This window comes from Geotrypetes seraphini, chromosome 2 (genome assembly GCF_902459505.1).
Source record: "Geotrypetes seraphini chromosome 2, aGeoSer1.1, whole genome shotgun sequence".
NCBI classification, from domain to species: domain Eukaryota; kingdom Metazoa; phylum Chordata; class Amphibia; order Gymnophiona; family Dermophiidae; genus Geotrypetes; species Geotrypetes seraphini.
Window position 1 is genome coordinate 466456130 of NC_047085.1, and position 14069 is coordinate 466470198.

The 14069-nt window shown below is 41.3% G+C and overlaps 1 protein-coding gene across 4 annotated transcripts in view; it reads left to right on the forward strand.

Moving 5' to 3' along the window:
• The window catches only part of LMBR1 (limb development membrane protein 1), a 219069-nt gene that overhangs the window by 191102 nt on the left and 13898 nt on the right, over positions 1-14069 (forward strand). For 3 of the 4 annotated variants that reach the window (XM_033931609.1, XM_033931611.1, XM_033931612.1), the window contains one exon: positions 69-230. The exons of the other annotated variant lie outside the window; for it this stretch is intronic. In XM_033931609.1, coding sequence (XP_033787500.1) covers positions 69-230 — 162 coding nt within the window. The remainder of the gene's footprint in view (positions 1-68; positions 231-14069) is intronic. 4 annotated transcript variants of the gene reach the window in all.

Here is a 14069-nt window from a genome sequence, read left to right on the forward strand (position 1 = left end):
ATTTGTATGCACATTTCTACTTAATCATATTTTGAAACTTTTATTGTTTTTATTTTGTTTACTTTCAGGGGTTACAAGATTTGATCTATTGGGGGATTTTGGAAGATTCAATTGGCTGGGGAATTTTTATATTGTATTATCATACAATTTGCTCTTTACTATTATGACCACACTGTGTCTGATTAGAACATTTACTTCTGCTGTGCGGGAAGAACTTCTCAAGGCAATAGGTAACACATGGGTTTTTATTTCATTTTACCAATATATTTTCTGAATTTGGCACTTAGTTCCTAGAATTACATTTATAGTCTTTACTTGGATTTTTGATCTGCTTGAAAATGCTTTCACATTTTGAGCACAGAGACTCACTGGACTAGAGGATGAACAGATGATGGACTGAGGGAGAAAGAGGGTTAGGGATGGGGTGCAGGAGGAAGGGAAGAGAGAAGCTGAACATGGGGATGGACAAGGGACACAGATAGTGGCTGTGAAGTGAACAGGGTCAGACACACAAAAGAGATGGTGGCCCTGGAAGGACTAAGGACAGGGGACACAGAGGCAAAACTGGATCTGAACGGAGGAAAAGGGACACAGGAGAGATGCTGAACATGGAGGAGGATAAGGACACAGAGAGCAAATGCTGGACAGGACAGATAGGGACACACACAAAAGATGAATGCTGGGCATAGAGAAACATCAAAAGGAGAGGAGATACTGGAGAGAGTTAAGACAAAACAGAAAAGTATGAGAGACACCAGGACCAAATTAATGCTCAGACAAGAAAGGGGAAAAGTTTTTTTTTTTTCTGATTTATTAATTGTACTGTGTCAATTTTAGGAAATGTACATCTTTGTCCACTATCTTGGGAATGATGGTGTTATATGGAGCCTATCTCAATTTTTCTGCCCAGGACCTATTCAGTCCCAGCTACACCACTGCTCACCAGCCAAAGAGGTCCACTGCCTGGACTTCCTACAGTGTTGAAAATAGGGCAGGATCTGTGTAACAGTGACACTTTCTCGTAGGACAAGCGGGCATTATATTCTCACATGTGGTTGATGTCATACATGGAACCAAGTAAGGACACTACTAAGTACACTATCACATAAAATTTTTTAAGGCAGAGCCCTTACCGTGTGTATATCGGTGTCTTCTGGCCCAATGTCGGCTCATGGGACCTGCAATTGAGCTGAGAAATTGTCTTCAGTGTTCTCAGTGTATCAAACTTTTCAAGGTTCTGGTGCCTTCCCATTATTATTTTTTGTAGCTTTTATCATCATTCTGTTTTAATGTTTTTCTTTGGTTCATTTTGTGAACTTTTCCTTTTTTGGCCTTTGGGCCATTTTTAACCTTTTTCTGCCCAGAATCATCAGTCGATTTTGGGCTTCATTCTACTCGAGCTTCCTGGACTAGTGAGCCCTTTGACTTAACTTTGGCTGTTTTCCCCTCCAAGTCAAAATCAGTACTAAGCGGATATAAAAATGTTCTCAATGTAATGGGAACATTTCAGACACTTATCCACATAACTGGTGCGCCAATGCCTAGGTCCTCAACATTGGGATATTAAATGTGTCCTTTGCTTCCATATGCAAAAGAGGTCACTTAAAGTCCGCAAACTACATAGTAAATGAAATGAAATGATGATGGCAGATAAAGACCTGAAAGGTCCATCCAGTCTGCCCAAACTACAATTTGAAAATCTTTTTGGTACCACGTTGAAATCAACATCTAGTATGGCTAGGGATCTGGAACCTGACACTCAGCTTCCAGCCATCTTGACATAGACATCGACCCCAGCTGCAACGTGAACATCAAGCATTGGCTCCATGCAGCATTGAGACTCCATCAATGCCTCCAGTGTCAAGGGACATAGTATGTAAGAAAGCTAAGAAGCATAAATTTTTTTCCCTTCTAAGCATGCCGCTGTGTCCTCCCAAGCATTGACTGTATCAATGCATGGTAAAGCTCCAGAGTAATTTGAGGAAATACTTTTTTACAGAAAGGGTAGTAGATGCGTGGAATAGTCTCCCAGAAGAGGTGGTGGAAACAGAGACTGTGTCTGAATTCAAGAGGGCCTGGGATAGGCACATGGGATCTCTTAAAAGAGAGGAAGAGGTAATGATTACTGTGGATGGGCAGGCTAGATGGGCCATTTGGCCTTTATCTGCCATCATGTTTCTAAGTTCATGTTTCTATGATGTCTCCGCAGATGGTGTACCTCGACATCGAGGTCTCCCAAGCCACACCAACTAATACAGCAGACTGCTTCTATGCCACTGTCTCTTTCAGTACTGGCACTGAGTCTCCAGGAAGAGATCTGGGCTATGTTCAAACAAGAGCTTTCAGGGTTACTGCAAATGCAGTCATCACAGACCTTAAGCCCTCTCATGCCAACTTCAGCCCAGCCTGGAACACATGCAGATACACTTGATCAGTGTTCTCCCCAGGGCCTTTCAGCCGGGCGCTCCGCCCAGCTAATTTAGATGAGCGCCTGGCTGTAATCTCGATGGCAATCCTGCTGCTGCCTTCTGCTCAACATAAAAAAAAACAAAAAACCTTCTCACCGGTTTGGAGATTTACCGGGCTGACTCGGCACAGCTTGAATCGCAGGAGCCTGACTTTTTTTTTTTTAGTTTTTAACGCCAGCAAGCGACTTGAACCCATGCTCCGGGGCTCTAACATGTGAATGCCGCTTCTCTCCGAAACCGGAATTCACGTCCCGAGGGGGGAAGAGAAGGGAAGTCGGCATGCACATGCCCCGGAGCATGGGTTCGCTATAGGAAACAGGTCAGCTTACAACTTGCTTCGGGCTTTCCTCACTGCCGGGTCCTGCCAGTGTTCCCTCTAAGGTGAGCGCATGAGCGATCGCTCACTATTTTCAGTGGCGTCGCTCATGCTTCTTCTGGTGTCGCTCACTCGAGCGGAAGTGAGAGGAAGCGGCGGCGGTGGCAGTCTGCCCTGCTCGCCTAAGATGCAGCAGCGGCGACTCCTTTCATGATCCCCGCAATCAGTGGCATATTAAGTGGGGGGGCGGTCCTCCCCTTGGTCTCATTGGTGTAACGCCGGCCCTGCAGCTCCGGACTTCCCCACACCTGTCCCCCCTTTGGATCGCTATTATTTTAAATGTTATAGCGGCGGTGCTGTATCCATCAGTGGAGACGTCTAACCTCGGCCTGCCCCGGAACTCTTACTGCAACAGTGACTTCCTGTTCCTGCCTAGGCTGCTGCAGTAAGAGTTCCGGGGCAGGCCGAGATTAAACGTCTCCACTGATGGATACAGCTCCGCGACTAAAACATTTAAAATAATAGGGATCCGAAGGGGGGGGGGAGAAGGTGCGGGGAAGTCCGGAGCTGCAGGGCCGACGTTAGAGGGAGTAAGAGTTGATGGTGCCACAGGGTCCTGCGGGGGGGGGAGGAAGGAAGGAAGAAGAGGAACCGAAGCATGGCAATTGTGGGGAAGTCCAGAGCTGCAGGGAAGAGTGTTGCGGTACCCAGCTGGAGGGAGAAGGAAGATGAGGGAGGGAATGAAAGGAGATGCCAGGGCTTGGAGGGTAGGAGGAAGGTATGCCAGACTAAGGGAAAAGGAAGGGGAAGATGTGAGAGCATGGAGGGGGAGCGAAAGATGGAAGAAAAGGAAAGGAGAGAGATGCCAGAGAATCAGGGAAGGGGAGATACCAGACTATGGGGTGCAAAGGAAAGAAAGGAGAAGAGAGAGATGCCAGAGCCATAGGGGATGCGGTGGTGACAGAGAGAAAAAAATGGAGAGGTGGCAGAGCTGACTGGCTTTGGGGGTGGGCAAAATCTGGAAGGCAGTGGGGGGACATAAGAAGGAGGCACTGGGGGCACAAAGGACATGGGAAGGAGGCACTAGGGGGCACTATGGACACGGGAAGGAGGCACTGGGGGCACTAAGGACATGGGAAGGAAGAAGGGAGGGAATAGAAAGGGACAATTGTTGGGCCTGAGTGCAGAAAGAAAGAAAGGATACACAGTAAATTAATAGATGTCCCCTTTTGATGAAAAAATAAATGGTCACGTTACCACTGACTTACTTTCTCTTCAGCAGAGTCAGCATCCGGGCTAAGGTGCAGGAAGGTCCCGCGATGACTCGTCTGCTGGCTCTGCTCTGGAAGAAGTAAGGGACTTTGCCGCAATTCCCTGCGTCTGCCGGATCCACCCCTCCAACGTAACTTACTTCTTCCAGAGCAGAGCCAGCAGACGAGTCATCGCGGGCCCTTCCAGCATGCGGCTGCTGAGTCCACACTAGAGCAAGTACATCAGAGTGGGGTGGATTGGCAGCAGGCAGCTACAATCATCGCGGGACCTTGCTGCATGAAGGGAGAGAAAGGAGCAGGACTGCTGGAATGGAAGAGTGGTGGAGGGAAAGAAAGGGGGCAGGGTGTTATGGAAGGGTGGTGCTGATGGAATTGATCTACAGAGAAAGGGGAGAGACATAAGGGGGAAGGATATTGGAGGGAAAGAAAGGGGGAAGATGCTGATTGAAGAGGGGTGGATGGAGGGAGAAAAGGCAGACATTGGATGGTAGTGGGGAGCCTATGCTGGATGGAAGTGCAGATGGGAGAGATAAGGGAGCAAATGCCAGAAGGAAATGGGAGGAGAGAAAGAGGGGAGCAGATGCTGGATGATAAGTGGACAGAGAGAGGAGAAGGTACTAGATGGAAGGGTTGGAGAAAGAGGGTACATGATGGAAGGAGAGGATAAATAAAAGGAGGACACATGATGGGGAGAAAAGGATTGAGTTAGGGAAACACTGGAGGGGTGAGGCAAAGAGGTGGCAAGCTTTAGGTAGACAGTAAAAAAGGACATTGATGAGAGGGTAGTAAGAACATAATCTAGACAGATGCAGAAAATAAATTGAAAAGGGAAATGAGGGAAAAAAGGGAAAGGGATTGCAGAGGAGAGGTGTGGGAGAGGGAAGGCGAGGAGAGAGATGCCAGACCAATGGGGGTGAAAGGAGAGATGGAAGGGGGAGGCATACAGTTTCTGGAAGGGGCATAGAAGGAGAGAAGATGCCATATAGGGGAAGAGAGACGGCAGACAGTGGATGGAAGGAAGAGAGTTACAAGAAGATGAGGAAAGCAGAAACCACAGAAGACAAAGGTAGAAAAAAATTTCTATTTATTTATTGCTTTAGGAGACATGTGTCACTGTTTCTGTGAAGCATTGTATGCAGAGTCCAACTTCTTGCTGGTTCAATTTAACCTTTGTCTATGTATTTTTATTTTATCCCCCCTTTTACAAAACTGTGAAGCGTTTTTTAGCACCAGCCGTGGTGATAGCAGCTCTGATGCTCAGAATTTTATGAGCATCAGAGCTGTTACCTCTGTAGCTAAAATCCACACTACAGTTTTGTAAAAGAGGGAGGGGTTAGTTTGTGATTACATATTCCATACTAGGTGAAGGTGTGTTCTGTGTGTTCGAAAGACATAGTTTTCTGTTAGGATTGACGGTGTAGGATTGATCTGTGCTGGTCTGGCTTGTTTAGTTTTACAATGGGTGTATTGATGTACTGTTCACTGCAATATGTAAGATGCTGCCTTTTCCTAGGTACTCATGTGTGACGTGTGGCTTGTTACTAAAAATCATGTTTTTCGTACAGATGGGGGGGGGGGGTGCCAAAAAATGATAGGCCCCGGATGTTACATATGCTAGGTACACCACTGCATTATGTAAAGATACCAGAAAGCTGGCGAAGCAAAAACTTTAAGTAAATTGTTATTCTTCTAAGTTTTGAGTATTTAACCCTCCCACAATCTCATGGGCACTCATTTCAAGTTTATTGAGATTTTGATTTAAACACAATATCAAATATTTTCAATGTGTATAACAAAAATAAATTTTGGGAAATAAATAAAACCATTTGAACAATAAACATACAAACATATCCATAGATGATTAAAAATACATAAGGAGTACAAGGATAAACTACATTTGTTTAAAAATGCGTCCTCCGTGCCTGCTCATAATTTTGTGGAATATGTAACTTGTCGCTCATGCATATTTTTTTTTTGCACACACCTCATCAATCCTTAGAGGGAACACTCCTGCCTACTTTCTGTTTCCGTGAAGGCAGGACCCGGCAATGAGGAAGGCCCGAAGCAAGCGAGAGCAGCGAGTTGTAAGCTTCCCTCCTTTGCTGACTTATGGAAGTTAGGTCAGCGATAGAAGGAAGCTTACAACTTGCCTTAGTCCAGCCCTGCACAACATGCGGCCCAAAACGGATCTCACTGCCGATATGGCTCTCACTCCGCTCTCCTTTGAAGATCAGCTCAGGAGGCAAGATTTAGCCCGAGATCAGATGAACATTAAAGGGCATCTGAGCAGATTGAGGAGAACATGTCCTGTTTTTCCATGCCTAAATATACTACCTTGTCTAATGTAATCTCTGATCAGATCCTTAAGAGCGATGCAACTATGTATGCTGGACAGTCTCCTCCAGTAAACAGAGCTTTAAAGCCTGCAGCCATACAGAACCAGATGGTCAAAGGGCTCCAAAGTGTAGTATTGCCAAGGGATCTGTCTCACAAGTTTCTGCTGCTGGCAGATGTAAACACAGCACAAGAAATAGAGACTTGTGGCATTCTGTGTGGAAAGCTGATGCATAATGAATTTACTATTACCCATGTAATAGTGCCAAAGCAGTCTGCTGGACCAGACTACAGTACAGTGATATGGAGAATGTGGAAGAATTATTCAGTGTTCAAGATCAATATGATCTCCTCACAGAAGAAAGACGGAGAGAAAGAGAGAAGCCTGGACCAAAGGGGAAAGACAGGAGGCAGATACTGGAGAGAGGGGAGAGAAGGGAAGGAGATAGAGATGTCAGACCATGGGGTGGAGTGGGAAGGAAGGAAGTAAGGAAGGAAAGGAGAAGAGAGAGATGCCAGAGCATAGGGGAAGGGTGGAGACAAAAAATGGAGAGGGGTTGAAGCTGAAATAAATCATGTACAAAGGAGAGAAAGGGCACAGGATATAGAGTTTATTGAAGGGACATAGAAAGAGGGAAGATACCATATGGAACAGAGATAGGGCAGACACTGGATGGAAAAGGCAGAAAGGGTGGACAGTGGATGCAAGGGGCAGAGATAGGGTGGACAGTAGATGGAAGGGGTAGAGAGAGAGAGGGCAGAGGCAGGGTGGAAGAGGCAAAGAGAGAGGACAGATATTGCATGGAAGGGAGCGAGGACAAATGCTAAATAGAAAGAAGAGAGTGAAGAGAAGATGACTAAAGCAGAAACGACAAAAGGTAGAAAAAAAATATTTTTGTTGCTTTACGTAGAATCAAGTAGTATTGTAACTGTATTGATTAAAATTTATCAATAGGAAATGGAAATAAGGCAATTTTGGGGGGGAATAAACCCCTTTCCTCAGGTCAGGACAGGATACAATAACAGCTGTATACTGTACTGTCTTGAAGAAAGATTTGGCCTCTGAAAGCTAATTGAAAAATGGATTAGTCCAATAAAATGGTATTTTCATATTTCTCATTATTTTATTTCTATTTGTTAATTTGTAAAGTGGTGACTGTTATGTAGAAGTTTTTTTCAAATTTACATCTACTGTCTTTATATTTTGCACAGTATTAGGGGACATGTGTCACTGTTTCTATGGTGTTGCATTGTAAGCAGAGTCTGGTTTCTTTGTTCAGTTTAACTTTTGTCTACATATTTCTATTTTTAGTTTGTGATTATTCCATATTGGGCGAGGGTGTATCTGTGTTCTGTGTGTATGAAAAGGACATGGTTTTCTGTTAGCATCGACTACGGGATCAATTGACTGTGTAGGATCTGGTTTGTTTAGTTTTGCAATGCGTGTGTTGGTGTTATCGTGCTCACTGCAGTGTTTAAGATGCTGCCTTTTCCTAGATGCACCCTTATTGTGTGACTCATGGATTATTACTAAAAAATATCTTTCTTTATATAGAGGAGGGTTTGTTAAAAAAATGATTAGCACTGGCTGTCATATATACTAGGTACACTACTGGATTTAATGACCCTATTCTAACTTTACTGTTGACATAGGTGTTGTCCCCCCAACACACAGACACACCCATTATAAAGAATTAAATTAAAGTTGTATTATAATCAAGCAGCTTTCAAATGACATTATAAGCAAATAAAAATAAAATATTTTTTATACATTGCTAATTATTACCTGCATCTTTACCTATACTGTTTTGCCCTAGCTCTTACTTTGCAGTATAGCAAAATAAAAAAGAAGCAGATAAAGATCAATCACACAGGTGCCCTTCAAGGCTCAGTAACACCTCTGCATAAATTATGTGGCAGAGGTCTGGAAGTGGGAATAGCATCTATTTCATATCCTCAGTGAGACCTCAGGAAGGAACCTAGTGATCAAAACATTATTAGAGGTGTTGTACAGCCATTTCTTGTATGACTGGATGAGCTATATTTATCTTTTTTTTTTTAGTTGTTTAAATTCATGCAGAAATAAATGGTTAAATTGAACCTAATGACTTCATTAACGCATTTCCCTTTTTTAAACCGCTATACTATTTGAAAGAGGGTGAATATCTAATTATTCACTTCTAGAATTGGATACTTCTTAAATTTAGTAAAGTGTCAAACCTTAAAAAAGGAAGTCATATCGAGCATTGGAAAATAATAATAATTAACTAATAAAAATAGTATACATTTAATTTTCCCCACTACCAAATTTCCCCACCCCACCCACCCGGCTACTTTTTCATGCCACCCGGCTGGAAAAAATTTCTGGGGAGAACACTGCTTGATGCATATATCATCATCAGTGGAGAAATTATCCTCCATTTCACCTCGATGCAAAATCAGTGCTCTCCTTGAAGCACAATCTCTAATACACCTAGGAATTTGACGCAGATATCTCCATCCACACAAGTGAGAAGTTGCCAGAATATTCCGCAGAAGAGTCCTACGGTATACTTTCAGATCCTTAATTTCTGCCTCCACAAAGCACATCTCCACCAGAGCATCTCTTTAATTGGCTTTGTCAGGTAAATGGAGCAGGCATTGTCCATCAAAATGAAGACAGAGGAGGAACCTCATTCCTGAACTTTTTGAACTTCTTGACTTTGAAATACCATCAGATGAGTGCATTAAGGTTCCTTTACACAAAGTCATGAAGGACACTTTATTTAAAAACTGTGAAACTCCCTTACCTATGAACATAAATTGCCATACTGAGACAGAGCAAAGGTCCATCAAGCCCAGCATCCTGTTCCCAATAACCCAGATCACAAGTACCTGACAAGATCCCAAGGAGAAAATGCTTGAGTACCTGAATAAAATAAAATTTAAAAAATCATGAGCCCCTGAGAGAGTAGTATAGAAAATTGAATGAATGAATGAATAAATAAATAAAAACAGATTTTATGCTGCTTATCTTATGAATGAGTAGTAGATTTCCCCAATCCGCCTTAATATTGGCTTATGAACTTTTGTTTTAGGAAATTATCCAAACCATGTTTAAACTCTGCTAAACTAACTGCTTTCACCACATTCTCCGGCAACGAATTTCAGAGTTTAATTACATGCTGATTAAAGAAATGTTTCCTCTGGTTTGTTTTAAATCTACTACTTGGAATCTTCATCGCTTGCCCCCCTAGTCATAGTATATTTTAGAAGGAGTAAAGTGATTCACATCTACCCATTCCACTCCACAGTATTTTGTAGACCTCAGTACAAGTAACTTCTAGAAAAATAGGCACAATGTATACTGTAGAACACACTAACACTAGTTTAGGAACAATAAAGCTACTTTAAATGCCTTTTAACCTTAAGTAGTGCTCAGACTCCAAGATGGATCGTAAGAACTCAATATGGGGACAAGCCCCTGTAGAGATTCCTATGGTATCTATCATTGCACCATTGTACAGTTAAAGGTGATTCAAAGCGCTATTTGAAGAGTACTCATATATTTCACTTAATCCATATAGAGAAAAATAATGTCCAACTATAAAGTAACTTCAAAATTGTGACTTCAAAAATAGACTTAGCTTGAAAAATGCCAACAGCGTGAGTTCAGCTGGGTTCTGACGCGTTTCGCCGCCCTGGCTTCCTCAGAGAACCCGCTAAGTTGCTGGAAAAGTTCAATGCAATACGTGTCCTAAACACACAAAAACAAAACATAGTGCATGTGATTGTAGTGCTGAAAATACAAGTAAATTGTCTAGTACAATACAACGCTCACGGCGCTGACGGCAGGATACCTGATTCAAAGAGTAATTTTTCTGTTTCCTGTGACGTAAGCGCTCAGCTGAGCGCCCGGTATTTATGCAATGGAAGATGTGTCAATCACCTAGTGGAGAAACGCCCACCACTCCACTTCTTTGTTTAAACCAGCAGGAGACACCGTCTGCCAGTGGAATATCCAACTTTGTTCATGTTTCCACAGCCAGGCTTGGGCATTTCCCCCTCTGTTACAATGGGCCACCTCTAGAACAACGAACTGAAAATCCTGTAGCTGGTGTGGTAAGGCATGCCAATGTTGAACAAGAGGGGCACTCATGTCTCCCCTTCTGATTTTGCTCAAATGTTCAATGATACGTGTCTTAATACTTCTGGTGGTGTGTCCAATGTAAAGCAAATTGCATGGACAAAGGATCATATAAACAACCCCCTGCGTGTCGCAATCAGTGTGCTGACGTAAAAAATACTTCTTTGGTGAACTGGGATGTTGAATGCAGGTAGTTTCCAATGCATGCACACAAGTGGTGCAGTGCCCACATTTAAAGTGACCTTTAGATTGCGTCAATGTACTCTCTGATTTGCTGACAAAATGAGAAGTAGATATGCAATCCCGTAGGTTTCTACCTCTAGAGTATGCAAAAAGAGGAGGTTGTGCGAGACTTTGGTGTACCTGAAGAATGTGCCAGTGGGTATTGATGATCTTCTTTATAGCAAACGCTTTATATGAGTAAGGAAGCGTGCAAACCATCCGATCTTCAGATTGATTAGGAGTGTAATGTAACAAATAAGAGCGGTGAGCATATACAGGGGCTTGTCCCCATATTGAGTTCTTACGATCCATCTTGGAGTCAGCACTACTTAAGGTTAAAAGGCATTTAAAGTAGCTTTATTGTTCCTATACTAGTGTTAGTGTATTATTGACCTTTAGGAACTTTTTTCTTTTGAATTTTTCCCAGTCGTTCACATTGAGGTACTGTAGAACACAAACATGTCCAGGATTTGACAGACCTCAACACCATTCACTGAGCATAGAGTCTGACCTCAAACATTCACATAGTTCACGATCTTATGCTTCTTCAGGCAAAGAAGCCAGTATATTGGCTCCTATGGCCAAGTGCATATTCCAGGCCTCAGTGTTTCTTAACAGGGTCAAGACTACAAGTTTTACACATCTTATTTATTTTAAGTTTTTACTAAAACAATTGTTGGACTGTGACCATATCTTCCTCCTCTTTTAATTGTAAATCGCTTAGAAATTTTTATAAGCATTTTATCAAATTTTAAAGAAAACTTGGAAACTTTATTCACTATCAGAAAGTTCAAATCTCGAGCAGCATTTGATGCTTTTGATATTTCTTCCACAACATCTGTAGTAGCAATTGCATTGTGTAGAATTGCCTGGCTTTGCGTTTTGGATCTGAAAACTTCAGTTCAGTAACGTCTCTCCAATATTCCTTGCAAGGGAGATGGATCTGTTTGGAGAAAAAATTGAAGAGGCTGCAGATAAAATTTTTAAAAACGCATAGATACTATGGCATCTTTATCTAAGTCACAGACATCTCTTCTAGAGGGCTTTGCCAACGATTCCCTCATTCTCCTTCCAAGTCTTCCCATAGGAGGCATACTTTTCTACTTTCACTAGCTGTTGGCTCTAATCACATAAGACCAGTGGGTATGTCAAGTAAGTAGCTGAGGGTTACACCCTATGCTTTAGTAGATCACTATAAAAAAGAGACATGTGTTTTCTTCTTTTAAATGTTTGATGCTCAAACAGCTTACTGTTAATGAATGTCAGGGCAATATTCACCAGTGTTTAAGGCAAAGGGAGCAATGCTGGATTTTTCAGTTGCAAACAATAGCCCCTAAAAAATTGAATACAATGATTGAAAGGGAGGCTTTCCTATGAAGAGGTGGAACCTAGTGATGTCAAGTTTGACATCAGAATGCTGAGCCGTTTGCCATTTTTGGAAGTAGCCAGAGAGTGAAACATTTGAGAGAGCTATCCTCTGATGAGGCAGCAAAAGAAGTAGGGTACTCCTGTTGGGATTTTTTTGTGTGCGAGCTTGTTAAAGTCTAGCAGTGAAGTAGGTAAGTGCCAATTTTGAAGTGTGGTTTGGAAGCAAATTGAGAGATATTTCCTCTAGCAGATTTTTGGGAATTGAAAAACCATTTGTTGAAATACATTTAAAGATATTTCCTCTGAATTAAAATTTTTTTGGACCCACTTTGAGAGATGCCTCATTTACAAGTACATTTTTTGTCACAAGTTTTGGATATTATTAGTTGTAAGAGTGGAGTTTTATATGACTGATGATTAATATGAACCTGCCATATTTATATCTTTGTGCTTTACTGGCAGAGCTGCTTTTATACCGAGGTCTTTTTTCTCCATGCAGTTTGTATTTGTGCGTACTACTGGTTGCTCTCCAGTGGAAGAGAGTAGATTTTTTAAATATATATTGACTGGATAAATATTAAATCAGGGAGAACTAAGAAGGTAAATAACATGTAATTGGAAAAATTGGAATAGATTAAACTACATTTTTTGGTGAAATTCAGTGTGTCATATTTATGAAATGGAAAGAACATTAGCTATACAGAAAGGAAATTTTAATAAATTTCAAGGTGTGTGGGGGCCATTAACAAATTATTGCAATGAATAAGTATTATTTTCCCTGATTTGTACAAATGAAAGAATGGGTTGGAGGGAGGGGGGACTTTATTATATGGTATAAGCGTTATGAGATGTTGTAGGGATGGGAGGGAAAGGGATAATTCTATTTAATATGAAGAATTGTAGAATTCCAAGTGATGTATTTAAGTCAAAATGGTTGATACTTTTTGATGTATTTGATGTAAGTTATAAAAATGAATAAAGAATTTAAAAAAAAGAAGGTAAAGTTGCTAGATGTAATACATTTCTGTTTCTTGGAGAAATTGGTTCAGAAACCAACAAGAGGGAGAGATCTATTTTAGATCTAGTCCTTAGTAGAATGTAGGGCATAGTACAAGATGTAAGTGTTGGGTCCACTGGGAAACCGTGATCAAAATATGATCAAAATTGAACTTGATATCTACAGTGAAGTCACAACGGAAATCTACTGTAGCAACATTTAATTTTCAAAAGGATGACTATGATAAAATCAGGAAAATAGTTAAAAGGAAACTAAAAAGATCATCCACAAAGATTAGGATATTATTGTCTCATTTTCAAAAAAGAAAAATTTCCAAAAAGTGGCCTAAAGGGGAAGATGAATATTTTTCTCACCAAACCCTTCCCATTCACTATTTTTCAAACCTGTTTTCTAGATTATCCGTGCTGTTCATCTAAATCTCAAGGGGGCGTGTGAGCAGAACTAGAATGCGTTTATGACTTTTACATTTTTCTATATAAATCCAAAGTAGGAAACATAGGATTCACTCAAAGAAATTATATTGTCCAATATGCACCACACAGTGGAACCAGACCAGCTAAGCAATACTAATTAATTATTCTTTTGAACCGTAGTAAAAGGAGGAAAAAAGACTGCACTGATGAAAATCATTCTACAGTGCTGCTACTCCCTAACTCGATTTAATCATAGGTCAAAAACTTCCAATTGTTCAATATTCACTAATGGTCATTCAGTGGTATTCAGTGAAACAAAAAATACAACATTTGAGAATCCCTATGGAGCATTCCCATTTCACCTGCAACTTCAGGGGAAATAAAAAGACTGTATGTTAACAGTTTACCGATGCAGACATTCTTCTGAAAAGATAAATATAAATGTTTATTAAAATATATATTTAATTTGGTCTAAACATGATAATAGGCTTCTTCTGGTCACTGATTAAGCCAACACATATCACTTACTGATG